This window comes from Danio rerio, chromosome 16 (assembly GCF_052040795.2).
Source record: "Danio rerio strain M-AB ecotype USA chromosome 16, GRCz13ab, whole genome shotgun sequence".
In the NCBI taxonomy this organism is placed as follows: Eukaryota; Metazoa; Chordata; class Actinopteri; order Cypriniformes; family Danionidae; genus Danio; species Danio rerio.
The window spans coordinates 55,370,309-55,387,500 of record NC_141036.1 but is presented as its reverse complement, the minus strand read 5'-3'; the positions used below and the strand labels follow the sequence as shown (position 1 = coordinate 55,387,500).

The following is a 17,192-nucleotide window of genomic DNA, read 5'->3' as shown; positions in this document are numbered from 1 at the left end:
GAAGCAGTGACCTTCTTGCTGTGAGGCGACTGCACTACCTACTGCGCCACTGAATAAATAAATATAAATAAAAATCTGTCAATATTAACTAAATATAACTAAATATGAATAAAATCAGTCCATATAATTTAAATATAACTAAATAAAAATAAAAATCAGTCCATATAATTTAAATACAACTAAATAAATAAAAATCAGTCCATAAAATCTAAATATAAATAAATATAAATAAAAATCAGTTCATATTAAATAAATATAAATAAATATAAATAAAATCAGTCCATATAATCTAAATATAACTAAATAAAAATCTGTCCATATAATTTAAATATAACTAAATAAAAAAAAAAATCAGTCCATAAAATCTAAATCTAAATAAAAATCAGTTCATATTAACTAAATATAAATAAATATAAATAAAATCAGTCCATATAATCTAAATATAACTAAATAAAAATAAAAATCTGTCCATATAATTTAAATATAACTAAATAAAAAAAATCAGTCCATAAAATCTCAATTTAAATAAATATAAATTAAATCGTAGTTCATATTAACTAAATATAAATAAAATCATTCCATCTAATCTAAATATAAATAAAAATCACTCCTTAATAACTAAATATAACTAAATATAAATGTAGAAAATATAAATTGCGCATGCATAAAAATCAGTACACAATAAAGTCTCATTTAAAACAAATTAAGCGATTCACATACTGACAATGAAAAGAGATTAATGCATGGAAATCTCATATACACCACAAGTATGCACAACTGCAACCGCTTTATGGGTTAAACTCCCAGGGAACACTCCTAAAGTAAAAGTGCATGTCTTGAATGCATGCGGTCAGTGTTGCGGAGTGTGGCCAGACGTCTCCAGCGCAGCAGCTCTCATTCAGATGCATTCGGGCTGGAGATCGCGCCGTGGGCTTTTTTACCTCCCTCCCCTCAGCCCCACATTCTCTGTCCCATTGTGCTCTTAATCCCAGCCTGCTTTGTGGCGAATTCCACAGGAGGGACTCTGGTTCTCTGTCTGTGCGGCTGCAAACGGGGCCTGCATGCGAACGCTTTTCTTCCAACCTTTTTCAATTTGCATGGAAAAGCGCGTGCCCCCCAGCAGTTTTCAACAGCAAAAAGACAACTGAGAGGCACAGCGTAACATCAGAGCACAGGAATGAGGGGGGATTACGGGAGAGCTTTGATTATTACCCAATTTTTTGTTGTTTGTTTTTTTTCTTTGCTTCTCACTTTCGGCTGATATTGAAAAGAACAGCCGCGGCTTTGTGCTCGCTGTCAGTTAAGACACATGTTTGCGTCCTTGTGCTTATTGTGCGTATCTCTGGAGAGTTTCCATGCGCTTAATCTGGTTTTTATCTTCCTGTTGAAATATTTATATTTTGATGATTTGCCATGATGCTTTTTTTATTTGTGCGCTCCATAAAATGCGGTAGATTGTGCGTTAGTAGGTGACGGGCATTGTTTCTTGTTTTCTATCTTTTTTTAAACGAATCTTTTTTGTAAGTTTACCGGTTATTCAAGACTAAATGACACTTTCTTTTTGTCGTTGTTCATGAATTTACATTTATGTTGAAAAATAATTTAAAAAACACACTAAACGTACACACAAAATTCTGTTTTCTGCTTCTTCAAATTACTTATTTAAAATGAGCTGAATAATCACAATTCTTGAGGATTTTTAAGAGATAACTTTATTGTTTTTTTTTTGTTCAATCCACCTAATTATAACTTAATTGATTTGAGTTGGAACAACAGGATGGAATTGTTTAGAACCCAGCATTTTTTTACAGTGTAGTGCATACTTAAAGGGATCGTTCACTTAAAACCCAAATTTCTGTCATCGTTTATTCAACCCTTACTTTTTTACAAACCTGTTTGAGCTTCTATTTTCTGTTGAACACAAAAACGAATTATTTTGAAGAATGCCAGAAACCTGTAACCATTGACTTCCATAGTTGGAAAAACAAATACTATTGAATTCACTGCTTACAAATTTCCAACGTTCTTCAAAATATCTTCTAATAAAAATTATTTTAAAGAATGTCAGAAACCTGTAACCGTTGACCTAAAAAGTAGAAAAAATATATTCTATGGAAGTCAGTGATTACAAATTTCTAACATTCTTCAAAATACCTTTTCATATAAATTTTTTTAAAGAACGTCAGATACCTGTAACCATTGACCTTTATAGTATTTATTTCTTTAACTATGGAAGACAATGGTTACAGATTTACAACATTCTTCAAAATATCTTCTAATATTAATTATTTTGAAGAACATCAGAAACCTGTAACCATTGACCTAAATAGTAAAAAAATATATATATACTATGGAAGTCAGTGATTACTAATTTCCAACATTGTTCAAAATACCTTCTAATATAAATTATTTTACAGAATTTTATTTGTTTCTTCTACTATGAAAGTCAATAGTTACAGATTTCCAACATTCTTCAGAATATCTTCTAATATAAATTATTTTGATGGCTGTCAAAAACCTGTAACCATTGACTTCCATAGTATTTGTTTCTTCTACTATGGAAGTCAATGGTTACAAATTTCCAACATTCTTCAAAATATCTTCTAATATTAATTATTTTAAAGAATGTCAGAAACCTATAACCGCTCACTTCCAAAGTATGTTTTTCCTACTATGAAAGGTAATGGTTACAGATTTCCAACATTCTTCAAAACATCTTCTAATATACATTATTTTGATGGATGCCAGAAAACTGTAACTATTAACTTCCATAGTATTTGTTTTTCCTACTATGGAAGTCAATGGTTACAGGTTTCTGCCATTCATCAAATAGAAGATAGTATGATGTTAGAATCCTGTAACCATTGACTTCCATAGTATTTGTTTCTCCTACTATGGAAGACAATGGATACAAATTTCAAACATTCTTCTAAATATCTTCTAATATAAATTATTTTGAAGAATGTCAGAAACCTGTAACCATTGACTTCCATAATATGTTTTTCCTTTTATGGAAGTCAGGGGTTACAGGTCTCCAACATTCTTCAAAATATCTTCTTTTGTGTTCAACAGCAAAAAGGACACTCATAAAGTTATAGAACCACTCGAGAGTGAGTAAATGATGAGCAAATGTCGATTAAACATCATTTACAAGCTGTAAACAGTATGAAATAGGTTGATTACTCCTCAGTCTGCTGAAAGCCTGTTTAAAAGGCCGTGCTCTGGGCAACACGCTCCGGTTATATTTAGACTTTCCCAAAATTTCATATTAGCCAGCTTGTGTACCTTGTTTTAGAATTAAGAGCATAAAGGACGATTCAAGTATACGTCTCTCCGGCTCTGTGTGCATGCAAAGACATCCAGCTCGCTGCTTCAGCACTGCGCGCCCACACAGCCTTGTTGTTATTGCTCACATGATTTGGCCATGGACATTATAAACTAATTCCTGGTGCTGCCAATTTATGCAGATACAGGTCACACACTGTGCCCCATTATATTAGAGAGGTTGTACTGGGTTACTGTTGTAATGGCAGGCTGAAAAAGGCCTCGATTAGCATCATTTAGCTCCAAACTTTTGCTTTTCGACTTCAGGTCATGTTTTGCTTGTTAATGAAGTGTGTTGCGTCTTACATAGATTAACTTTTTGGTCAACATAGAGAAAGGATAGGGCAATTTATTTTCTTTGCAAATGTTAGCATGATCGGTTGTCCAGTTCAGTTTTTATAAGAATAATTATATATATATATATATATATATATATATATATATATATATATATATATATATATATATATATATATATATATATATATATATATATATAACAGTGCAAGGAATTTTTCACAGTATTGCCTAATATTAATTTAATATTTTTTTCTTCTGGAGAAATTTTTTTTGTATTATTTTGGCTTGAATCAAAGCAGTTTTTAGTTCAATTTTTAAAAACCAATTTAAGGTCAATATTATTCCAAAAAAAAAAAAAAAGATTTTTTTAAATTTTTGCAAATTTGTTCAAAATAAAAAACCAGAAAAATTCAAATACCATACCAAGGCTGTAACATACAAAAATGTGGAAAAAGTTAAGCGCTATGAATACTTTCCGGATGCACTGTATATGTATATATATATATATATATATATATATATATATATATATATATATATATATATATATACAATTTTTTATTTTATACACAATTGTCTAATTAAATATTTGTTCTTAAAAAATACAGATTTTCTACATTAATACATAATGCAGTGTAATTTGTTTGTTTTTGAAAATAATAAATTAAATATTCCTTTTATAAGGTATTTATGGAAACATTGTTAGTTTGTGAATATATATATATTTGTTTTAAAATACCTTTTCTCACATTAGACCTAATAAACCGGCTGCTTTCTGTTTTGTGGTTATTATAATGATTCAATCAACACCACATTGACGAGAAAAAGAGAAAAGCACTCGCCGTGTTCTCTATTAATGACTGTTTACATCAATAATTACCTGAAACAATGTTAACTTAATAGAGAAACGCCTGCTCTACATGCCACTAATTGAATTTGTTCATGTTTATAGTGATATTAAAGTTTTAAATAAATGAGTGGGTTCAGAACATTAGATGTATTTTTACAGTGAAGGTAGATTCTAGAACGAGGACATTTTAAAATTTGTCAACAAAAGCTTGCTAATTAAAAAAAAATGGAATAGTTTTTTTGCATTTGATGCATTTATAAGGACACTAAGATTTTTCCATTTATTATTGTCAAACAAATTTTTAGAAGTATATTTGTTGGATTGTTTCCTTCATGCACTCCTAGAAATAAAGGTACAAAATCTGTTACTGGGGCGATAGCTTTTCAAAAGGTACATTTTGGTTCCTACAAGGTCCCTAAAGGTATAGTACCTAACAAAAGTCTCGTCGTGGATCTCATTTGTAAGAGCAACAAATAATAACTTGACTTCTAGTTGATCATTTAGAAAAGTGGTAGAAGGAAATTTTTTGCTGATAAATTATCTGTTGAACTGCATCCCAATCACCACAAATACTGTAGAAGACCTACTGGAACCCGCATGGAGCCAAAATTCTCAGTGAAATCAGTCAAGTTTGGTGAAGGAAAAATTATGGTTTGGGGTACAGTATGGGCGTGTCCTTCTCATACTTCAGCCTCCACATCAAAGTTCCTGAAAGCAAAGAAGGTCGAGGTACTCCAGTATTGGCCAACCCAGTCACCAGACATGAACATTATTGAGCATGTTTGTTGTAAGATAGAGCATGATGCGCCATGACTTTAAACTCTATACTGTACATTATTTCTGTTACTTGACAAGACTTTTGTCTAAGCAAAGTCAGACCTTACTGTCCTAATGAAATCATTCAAAATCAAGGCATGATCATCTTATATTTTAGTAAAATAAGCTTAATCTAGAGGTCTTTGCCTTTTACATAAGCCACTTCTGATACCAAACGATCAACTAGAAGTCATGTTATTATTCGTTGCTCCTAAAACTTGGATAGGCGACAAGCCATTTGTCAGGTAGTGTGCATATTAATACCTAAATAGTACAAATGTGAACCTAACATTGCCCTACAAGGTACACAAGTGAACCTTAACTGTACAAAAGTGTGCCCTAAAGACACTAATGTCCGCCTGTATGGTACAAAAGTGTACCTTAATACTAGTATTACAATAAAAAGGCAATATAGAATCTGATTCTGTAATTGTGATGGTCATTTAAACCCATCTGAACTCTTTTGATTGACGTTCTCCATCATCTTTGTGTCCCTCTGTAGCTGAGATGGACGGTCTGTCAGATCTTTCTCCACCGGGAACCAATCACCTCAGCTTCAGCCAGCAGCCCATCCCGGGCAGCACAGCGGAGCAGGCCCCGTCCCCCCTGCCCGTATCCCACACCAGTCAAGCCCCTGGCCGAGCGCAGCTGCCCGGCCTGCACCCGGGCCTGGTGTCCACCCCCATCAGCCCTCAACTGGTGAACCAGCAGATTGTCATGGCCCAGATCCTCAACCAGCAGTACGCAGTCAACCGTCTCCTGGCTCAGCAGTCTCTGAGCCAGCAGTACCTGAACCACCCGCCGGTCAACCGTGCGCTCAACAAACCGCTGGAGGCGCAGGTGTCCTCCAACGCAGAGGTGTCCGCCGACATCTACCAGTGGGTGAGAGACGAGCTGAAGAGGGCAGGAATCTCACAGGCCGTGTTCGCACGCGTGGCCTTCAACAGGACACAGGTACACTGTTAGAGATGTAGAACCATGTTTCCCAAGCCTGTTCCTGAAGACACACCAACAGTACACATTTTTAACCTCTTACTAATTAAACACGACTGAATCAACTCCTCAGGACACAATAAGAGACTCTAAAGCCTGAAGTTAATGGGGTAATACATCCAAAATATGTACTGTTGGTGTGCCTCCAGGAACATGATTGGGAAGCCCTGATGTAGAAGAAATATTGATAGCATATCTGACTTTCATTCAGTGTTCTTCAGCAGAATGCACTTAAAGTTGAAGTCAAAATTATTAGCTGTGCTCTGAAGTTTGTATTCTTTTTCAAAATACTTCCCATGTGGTGTTTACCAGAGAGGACATTTTGACAGTATTTCCTTTAGTATTTTTTCTTTTGGGGAAAGTCATATTAGTATTCAAGAGTTCCCACTTAGATATGCTTAGCATTTAAAGCAGGTTTGGCATGCTGTCCCGGGAGAGAACCCTGAGCTCGGAGATATTTGAGCCCAGGGCTCCCGCCCGGTCAATAAGCATATCAGGAGATGCGAGATCAGGTAGTTCTCGAGAGCTCCCCCTTTAGAAATGGGAGGAAAAGGAGGAGATGGGGTGGAAGGGGGGATTCTTCTAAAATGATGATAGAGCGAGAGAGTAGATAGAGGGAGAAAATGATCCATTTATAGTAAACTAGGATCACTTTGATTGGATTATTACTAATTACAGATGAGCGGCCAGTCGTGCTTAATCATATCACATGCTCCTCTTGAAATTAGTTTATGAAACTTCACTTAGTTTAGCTGTAATAAAAGCATTTAAAAAAATCTGTAAAAGTAATAATAATTAAAATAATAATAATAATAATAATAAATATTATTATTATTATTATTATTATTATTATTATTATAAATATTATTATTATTGTTATTATTGTTGTTGTTGTTATTGTTATCATTAATAAAGTCAACTTTATTACCCCCCTGATTGGCTTCAAATCAAACCACCCTGCAGGCACAGGATGTCAACTTGACATCATATTGACGTTGTACCCCAACATACCCCAACGTCGTGGGGACTTTGGGTTTTGATTGGAAATGAAAATCAGGTTTACATCAGAACCTGACGTCAGGCCGACATTAATGTCTAATGTCCAACCTAAAATCAACCCGAGATCAATCAAATATCAACGTCTAATCATGTTACACTTTGAAGTTGTGTGGACATCTTCTCTATGACATCTATCAGATGTTGGGTTTTGGTCACTTTCCAACTCAACCTAAAATCAACCAAATATTTCAACGTAATTTGATGTCGTTATTGGATGTCAAAGTAACGTTGTCCTTAGACGCTGACTAGACATTGAATTTTGGTCACCAGTCGTCACAACCTCAATCTAACCTAATGCTAATGTCCTATGATGTTGTGTGTCTGCTGGGCACTGTTATCCAATGACTTGACTAGTTATCCTAAATTGTCCAGTTCACATAATTCATCTTTTTTTGTTATTAATTGTTATTTTGTTTTTTTATTGTACTTTAAGCTGAATACTAGTATTTTGCAAAATGACTAGTAAAATATTATGTACTGTCGTCAAAGTTATTAAAACTATTACTGTATGCTTAAAAAAAAAAAGTGTTCAAAAATCTTAAGCAGCACTTGGGAAATATTTTAAAAGATTGCAATTTCTTAGGAGGGTTCATAATTTTGACTTCAACTTTATATTTTTAGAAATAATTAAAAATAAGGATTTTGAAAAACCAATACAAAACACATTGTTAACCGTATCCCTGTGTTTCCTGTGGATGACCTCTGACCTACTTTCTACGCAATACAAATTACTGCATTGTGAATTTTAGAATATTGAGTTTGATGCACCGAATATCTGCTTTATGTTGAAAACTTGAAACCATATTTGTACAAACTGGATATCTGCTGTCTAAAATTTCAGAACAACAACAACAAAATCTCTAGTTTGGACATAAACGTCTATAAATATCTGCCTTAAAAATGTGTTGTCTTAAATGTCCAATATTCAATATTCAAAAAACAAAATCTAATTCAAAAATTGGTAACACTTTACAATAAGATTCATTAGTTAATGCATTTACTAACATAAACTGATAATGAACAACACATGTACAGCATTTATTAATAATAATTGAACATTTACTAATGCATTATTAACATCCAAGTCCATGCTTGTTAACATTAGTTAATGCACCATGAGTTAACATGAACTAACAATGAACTACTGTATTTTCATGAACTAATGTTAACTAGCATGAGCTAATACAGTAGTAAATGTATTGTTCATTGTTTGTTCATGTTAGTAAATGCATTAATTAGCATTAACTAATGAGCCTTATTGTAAAGTGTGACCCAAAAATTTAATTCCAAAATAATTGTCATGTTATTAGCTTCTTACATTCATCCAATCCTTTTATCCAAAGCAACTTACGCACAGGATGAGGCCAATTAAAGTAATCAAAAGCAAGAAAATAAGAAAATAATTTGAAGTGTATGTACATAGCCAACATTTTAAAGTGCATCAAGTGCACCACTATTAACCCCTACAAAACTATTTAACGTAACTATTCTTGTCTTAGAACAATTTTGATAAATGTTTTTGATCCATTCACTCTTTAATTAGACTATAGAGGAATCAGTCTTAAAGGTATAGTTCAACCAAAAAGAATAATCACATCATAATTTACTCACTCCTGACATGTCCTAAGTATTTATGCATTTCTTCAACACATTTCTGCAGAATAAGAGTAATTTTAAAAATTCTTGTCTCTTCCCAGATTAGTAATGGCAGTGAATGGTACCCGAGTATTTGAAGGTTCAAAAAGTGCATTTATCCATTATAAAAATAATGTATGACCTCAGCAGAATAATAAAAGCATTATGAAATAATGTAATTTTCTTTTTTTAATGATATATAATATATGCATGTCTGAATGTTTATGTATGAACATTTGGCAGATACCGGAAGACATTTAAATATAGTTTCTAGAGGTAAATAGGAATATACCTATTACTTCACTTCAGAAGAAATTGATTAAAGTGAGGTAGGTGTACATCCCCAAAATCAGGCATCATCCACCACCATTATAAACCTAAGAAAAACCAGGATATTTTTAACATAACTTTTATATTTTGTATCATGTATTACTTTTATTGTTTATATTATGTATATATTGTGTTTTTCTAAAAAAAAAAAAACTAAAAAAAAAAAAAACAAGGGCATATACACATAGAATGGCTTCAGAGTAAATAGATTGTGGGATACTTTTTTATTTACTGTACAAGTAAAAGCAGCAAAAATAAATTATATATATATATATATATATATATATATATATATATATATATATATATATATATATATATATATATACTTTCAAGCTTAAACAACAAACTCAGTACTGTAAGGTCGCTTTGTTCTCTTTTCTATTACCCTTTTTGGCCGCTCTTTAAATACTATATCTTAAAAACGTATATACTATACTATACTATACTATTGTATACTATAAATACTATATCTATAAATATGTCCCAATCGATGCAAAGAAACGGGTGTTAGCAGTGTTTTTGCCGCTGGACTTCTAATCAGCTCACCTCCTATGTGGGCCATTCGACCATGCAGCCCTCATGACATATTCCTATAAGGTGCTGTCATTTACCATTGCTCAGCAAAATCCAGTCATTGTGTTAGAAATCTGCACAATCTAAAGATTCATGTGAGGGCAATAAAAGTGAATTCACCACACTGACCAACAAAAAACTGCTTGCTTGATAAAATACTGCTGACATTTGACATAACACGACTGCACCTTCACCCTAGTTTGACATTGTTTGCACTATCAAAACCACAGGCTTTTATTTGCACTGAAAAGCACAGGGAGCTCTTAAAACTTTTTTACTGGCAACAGGTTTATAAATAGGTGGCTTAAGTGCACACTGCCCTCCTAAATGCACTTTATAAACACCCCAAATTCACAAGAGCGGTAAACCAAGATGTTAAAAACGCCCAATCACGAGCTGCATTTGTTTAAATGAATACAATGCTGCACTTTGCTCCAAAACACAGGACATATACATTTAACCTATGCGATGCTATTTCATGCAATCTATAATGTATTGCATAGCAATCCAGATCCATTTAGGATGTTGTCTATGTATGACATAAGCTATTAGAACAAAGTGTGTTGTTTTGGTAGAGAAGGCTGTCAAATGATTTTGTTGACGATTATTAATGCTGAATCATATCTGCCGCTCCGCCCAGCCTCATACATCAGCTGTGACATGTTCGTGTGAATCCTGCCACTACATGCTCTGTACATCATTAAAAATCACCATGGCTTGCTAATATAGTGTCAACGGTATGCTCCGGTTAAGATGGTTTATCAGCTTTTGTTTTGGGATCAACACTAGGAGGGTAATGGTGCACGAAATCAGGCCAAAGTGTCAGAGAGCAACTTTAGGAGCGAAACTGCATCTCACCGTTCAATGAAACACTGTATAACACTGGCTTACATCTTTAGATTCACACACACACACACACATGGTTTTGTTTGTTTATATTTAGGCATTTATGCAGTTTTTGATTTGCAACGTAAAAGTAAATGTTATATAATTGATTGAGTTGATGCTTATAGAATATTTATTACACATATCAGTGTCACATGATCATAAAAATATGGATATTTGTGCTATAAAAACTCATCAGTTCACTTCAGAAGGCATTCATTAACCCACTAAAGTTGTTTGGATTACTTTTATGAAGGATTGATGCACTTTTTGAAGTGTCAAAATCTCGGGCACCATTCACTGCCATTTATAAAGCAAAGAGGAACCAGCATATTATTAATATGACTGTGTATTTATTAAAACAAACACAAAAACGAGGGCATATACTCGTAAGATCGGTTCAGTGTGCATCTTTAGCACCTCTTTATCATTTTACTACAAATATCAGTGTCACGTGATCATAAAAATGTGGATATTTGGGCTATAAAAACTCATTCATTTACTTCAGAAGGAATTCATTAAGCCACTGAAGTTGTTTGGATTACTTTTATAAAGGATTGATGCAATGTTTGGAGTGTCAAATTCTCGGGCACCATTCACTGCCATTATAAAGCTAGAAGAGCCTGGATAATATTAATATGACTTTGTTTTTTTTATGAAAACAAACCCCAAAACAAGGGCATGTTGAAATGGTTTCAGATTGACAGCATTTTTGATGAATAGGAAAAACAGTATTATTAATAATAATATTTTATAATAATACAGTTTTTTTGTGTCACAGTCAGGTATATACATCCATCTTTTTGGATGCATCTCATGTTTTTATTATTGCATTTTTAGATTTTTGATCATTCTGATGTGTTTCTAAATGAATATTTTCTATGTTGAATCCTTATATATATATATATATATATATATATATATATATATATATATATATATATATATATATATATATATATATATTTATATATATATATATTAGCATGTTCTTATTCTTTCTATTGTTGTAGCACTTTGGGTTTTAAAAAAGTGTATTATAAATAAATTATTATTATTATTATTATTATTATTATTATTATTATTATTAAATCTGGGAAAAATAATAATGATAATAAAATAGATAAATAAATGCATGAACAAACGAACCAATAAATAAATAAATAACACAAATATTTAAATAAATAAAAATAAATATTAAACAAACAAATAAATAAATAAATAAATGAACAAACAAACCCATAAATAAATAAATAAATAAATAAATAAACCAATTAACAAATAAACCAATAAATAAATAAATAAACCAATAAATAAATAAACCAATAAATAAATAAACAAATAAATAATTAAACAAATCAATAAATAATAAGGTATTCTGATCGTTGTCTTTGATTCATTTAAACAGGTTTTCAGCATATATACCATCTCTATTAGGATATGTACACCATGTTATAAAAAAACACCTAATACATTAACCCGGTATCAATACTTGACCAATACACCAATCAAACACGATAGTCAGACCCACTAAACATTATAGTGATTTCACGTTAGTTGTTAATGGCACAGTCCCAGCCCTCCATTCTACCTGAAAGCCTTGACAACTGTCTGCAATGATCAGGTGAGACAAAGAGAGAGTCACCTGGCCGAATGCCAGCAGTGGAGGGTGGGCGAGTTTTGGAGACAGTGGGCAGATCATATGCCTCGCCATCCTCCGCATAAAACCTCCCATTGCCATGATAGGAATCTGTAGGAATTCACGACAGGCATGTTTGCGCAAATTGGCATTTAGTTGCAGTGTGAAGAATTCGCAACGTGCCGTTTTTGTTTCCACAGAGCCCCTAAATATTTATTTTACATTCCTCCCCGTGTGTGAATGATGGATGCTTGCGGTGGCATGTTGTGGCGTATCGGAGTCAGAGTGTTTATGCGGGCTTGGTGGCCTTTCTTTTTAGATTTTATGAGGTCTTAATCACACTTTGCAAATCTCGATTGTGCCTGATGGTAATTGAGCCGCTACTTAGAAGTGTTAATGTCCAATCCTGCCTTAGCAACTGTTGCCATCTGCTAGTACACTGTTTTCATGTTTCATTCACTTTCCTTCGGCTTAGTCTCTTAATTATCAGGGATCGCCACAGGGGAATGAACCGCCAACTATTTTGGCATGTGTTTTACGCTGCGGATACCCTTCCAGCCGCAACCTAGTACTGGACCACCCATACACACTCATTCACACACACTATGGCCAATTTAGTTCAATCAATTCACCTATAGCTGCTTGTTAATAGTAAGTAAGTTGGTAGTTGGGTTTTGGATATTGGATTAGGGATTGCTTATACATTACTTATAAGTACTAATATTAAGTTATTATTTTTAAGGTGATTTTATCAGAATTAAATCACTTTTAATTTAAAAAAGAGCATTTATTTGGATTGTATAGCATTAAAAAGCAACATATTTGCCTAAATAATGCAATGCTTTCGTGTTGAATAAACTATGCACTGGCAGCAAGCTTTAAAACATGCTGTTTGTACCAAAAAATAGGAATAATACAGTTCATTCATTCATTTTACTTTCTTTTCGGCTTAGTCCCTTTATTAATCTGGGGTCGCCACAGTGGAATGAACCGCCAATTTATTCAGCATATGTTTTATGCAACGGATGCCCTTCCAGCTGCAACCCATCACTGGGAAACACCCATACACATTCATTCACACATATACACTACAGACAATTTAGCCTACCCAATTCATATTCTTATACCACGTCTTCGGAGCACCAGGAAGAAACCCACACGTACACGGCAACAACATGCAAACTCCACACAGAAATGCCAACTGACCCAGCTGTGACTCGAACCAGCGACTTTGTTGCTGTGTGGCAATACTACCCACTGCACAATTCAATTCCGTTCAATTCATCTTTATTTCTATAGCACTTTTACAATGTAGATTGTGTCAAAGCAGCTTCACATAGAAGTTCTAGTAGATTGAAACTGTCAGAATAGTTCTGTCAACTTTCAGTTTTCTCCATCTTTGAAATGATTAATGACGTTACTGTGTAATTTAATTTAGCGAGGCATGGTGAAAGCATCAAATCTATTAAATTATTAGCAGCACTTTTAACCATTCAAATTAAATTAAACACAGTAACATGATTAATCATTTCAAAATATGAGAGAATTGATGGTGGACAGAACTGTTCCTGAAATTTATATTGTTTTATATTATATTATATTATTTTATATTATATTATATTATATTATATTATATTATATTATATTATATTATATTATATTATATTATATTATATTATATTATATTATATTATATTATATTATATTATATAAATATTATATTATGTTTTATTTTATTATATTTTGTTATATTATCTAATATTATTATATTATATTATATTATATTATATTATATTATATTATATTATATTATATTATATTATATTATATTATATTATATTATATTATATTATATTATATTATATCATATTATGGGTGGCACGGTAGCTCAGTGTTTATCACTGTCGCCTCACAGCAAGAAGGTCGCTGGTTCGATTCCCAGCTGGGTCAGTTGGCATTTTTGCGTGGAGTTCTCCCCGTGTTGGCGTGGGTTTTCTCTGAGTGCTCTGGTTTTCCCCACAGTACAAAAAAAAAAGCCAACTGATCCAGTCGAGGCTCAAACCAGCGACCTTCTTGCTGTAAGGCGATCGTGCTACCCACTATTTTATTATAATTATTATTTATTAAATCATTTTATTTTGTCATGTTTTTACCGGTAAAGCCATAATATAGATTAAATTATAGGCTGCACTAATAACTCAAATCTTCATTCTTAATGGATGTTTAGTGTATTGTGGGTGTGGCTTGTCACATATGGATTGGTTAGAAAGTTTTAATTGACCCTTTTCACATTTCCGGGTTTCTCAGTAGCAGAAGTCGTCATAGTTGGGAAAACTTAGAATGCAGTGAATTGGAGAGTAGAACAAATATTTATTTACAATCCTGTTTGCTCAAATAATAAAAGAAAAACTCCTCAATGGTGTTATCAAAAGGAAAATAAAAATGTGTGATACAGATGACATCAGCAAGAGGAGGGAATGACATCAGCTGTACTGTCCTGTCCCATAGATGCTGCATTGGAAACACCTCGCACAAGCTGTAATTAATTTTTGTAATTTAAAACCAAGATGATATAATACATGCAAAAATACATATAAATGTTCATACGTTTTTAAAATAATCAAAATATTAAAAACTTTTAAGGATTTAAGATGCTGGTGACCGTTGAATGCCTCATAACAGGCTTGGGAAAAGGGAAAACCAACTTCTCTTTTCTGAAAGCACACTGCATTCATTTTTATTCTCTATCTATTATGTTTTTCTTCCAGGGTCTTCTCTCTGAGATCCTTAGGAAAGAGGAAGACCCCAAAACGGCATCTCAGTCTCTTCTGGTCAACCTGCGAGCGATGCAAAACTTCCTGCAGTTACCAGAAGCCGAGCGAGATCGCATTTACCAGGAGGAGAGAGAGCGAAGTTTGACTGCAGCCTCAGCCATGGGTCCCGCGCCGCTTATTAGCACTCCTCCCTCACGCCCTGTACAGGTAACACACTACAACAACACTGACATAGGAAAACACACTTGCACATGCGCTATAAAGCTTTTAAATTTGAGTATTTATGGTTACACTTTATTTTAGGTTACCTTATATATGAAGTCACCATTAAATAAAGACTATTTGCTTAATTAGATGCTTGTTAATAGTTAGTTTGATAGTAGTTGGGTTTTAGATATCGTATAGGATTAGGGATGTAAAATGAGTATGTTATTTATAAGTACTAATATACAGTTAAGATTTTAAAGGGGACCTATTATGCAGAAATCATTTTTTTAAGAGGTTTAAACACAGTTTTTTGTGGCAACAGTAAGTAAATATAACCAGCTTCAAATGGTAAACATTTATTAATCATGTTCTTTTATAATCACTCTTGATCAAAACAGTCTGCAAAAACACTTTGATTGACATTCTCCCTTTGTACGTGTCATCAGAGGGGGAAAGCCCTGCCCACTAGTGACGATCTCTTCCTCATTAGATTTGTTTTTAAATCTGCCACTATGCTGATGCATAGGCATTTGTGGCTCCGCCCTCTTTCGAAAAGAGCACAATCTCATTTAAATTTAAAGTGACAGTCACAAAAAAAAAATGCCACAATTTTAATCAAAGCCTTATGGGGTTAGTTTCAAAGAGTTAGAAAACATTATTTATGTGGTATTTTGAGCTGAAACTTCTCATACACACTCTTGGGACATAAGAGAATTATTTTACATCTTGTAAAAAGGCGCATAATAGGCCCCCTTTTTACCCAATAATGACAATTTTCTGTTGATTTAATCACCCATAAGTCATCTAAGATGTACTTTTTTTCTTCAGTAGAACATTAAAGAAGTTGTTGAGCTGAATCTGTGGTTCTTGGAGATTCATATAATGGCAGTGTATGGTGGCAGGTTTTTTAGATGAAAAAAAAAATACAATTGATTCCAAAGCCAAATAGACATGGCTCCTGATGACACACTGAGGTCATGTAAAATAAATCAATGTGTGAGAAATTGAACGTTATTTACAATATTCATAAATTTTGCTTTGGCTTAGTCCCTTTATTCATCAGGGGTTGCCACAGTGGAATGAACCGCCAACTTATCCAACATGTTTTATACAGTAGATGACCTTCTAGCTCCCAGTACTGGGAAACATCCATACACACTCATTCACACATACACTACGGTCAATTTGGTTTATTCAATTCACCCACTCTATACAGTAGTGTATGTGTTTTAACTGTGGGGGAAACCAGAGCACATGGAGGAAACCCACGCCAACATGGGGAGAACATGCAAAAAAAAAAGTGTACCAAACTGTACTGTACTGTACCGTACCACTCAGTGGAAACAAGCCATAAAAGTCATATAATAAGGCCTTATTTAATAGCATGACTTGCAACTTAAATTTAAGTGTTATGGTATTTCTTTAGCTCTGACATCTGGATAAAACGTCCACACATGCTTAAAACAGAATCAATTCATTTGGATAAGCAAATAGTGCAAGATAATAAGACAAAGAGAATATATGTTGAGCTGGGTTCATTTTACTTCATCTCATCTGTTTTGTCTTGTTTCATGCATAAATCTAAAAGATTTAAATAGACTCTCTGAGAGCAATTGTTTGTTTTTATATATATTGCTTTGCTGGTAAATTTATCTTGTTCTAAGGATGTAAATAACCAAAAAACAAAGCAGAAATACCACAAAATAATTATTTTGTTTCAAATTAGCATGCGCTGATAATTCATTCAGAGTAAGACCACAAACGTGCATTAATAACGTAAATGGGGTCATGGTGAATTTAAATA

At 33.1% G+C, this 17,192-nt stretch overlaps 1 protein-coding gene across 25 annotated transcripts in view; it reads left to right on the top strand.

Annotated features, from left to right (window-relative positions):
- The window catches only part of satb1b (SATB homeobox 1b), a 208,221-nt gene that overhangs the window by 131,457 nt on the left and 59,572 nt on the right, over positions 1 to 17,192 (top strand). For all 25 annotated transcript variants that reach the window (NM_001423200.1, XM_087286176.1, XM_087286165.1 and 22 more), the window contains 2 exon segments: positions 5,793 to 6,244; positions 15,176 to 15,388. In NM_001423200.1, coding sequence (NP_001410129.1) covers positions 5,793 to 6,244; positions 15,176 to 15,388 — 665 coding nt within the window.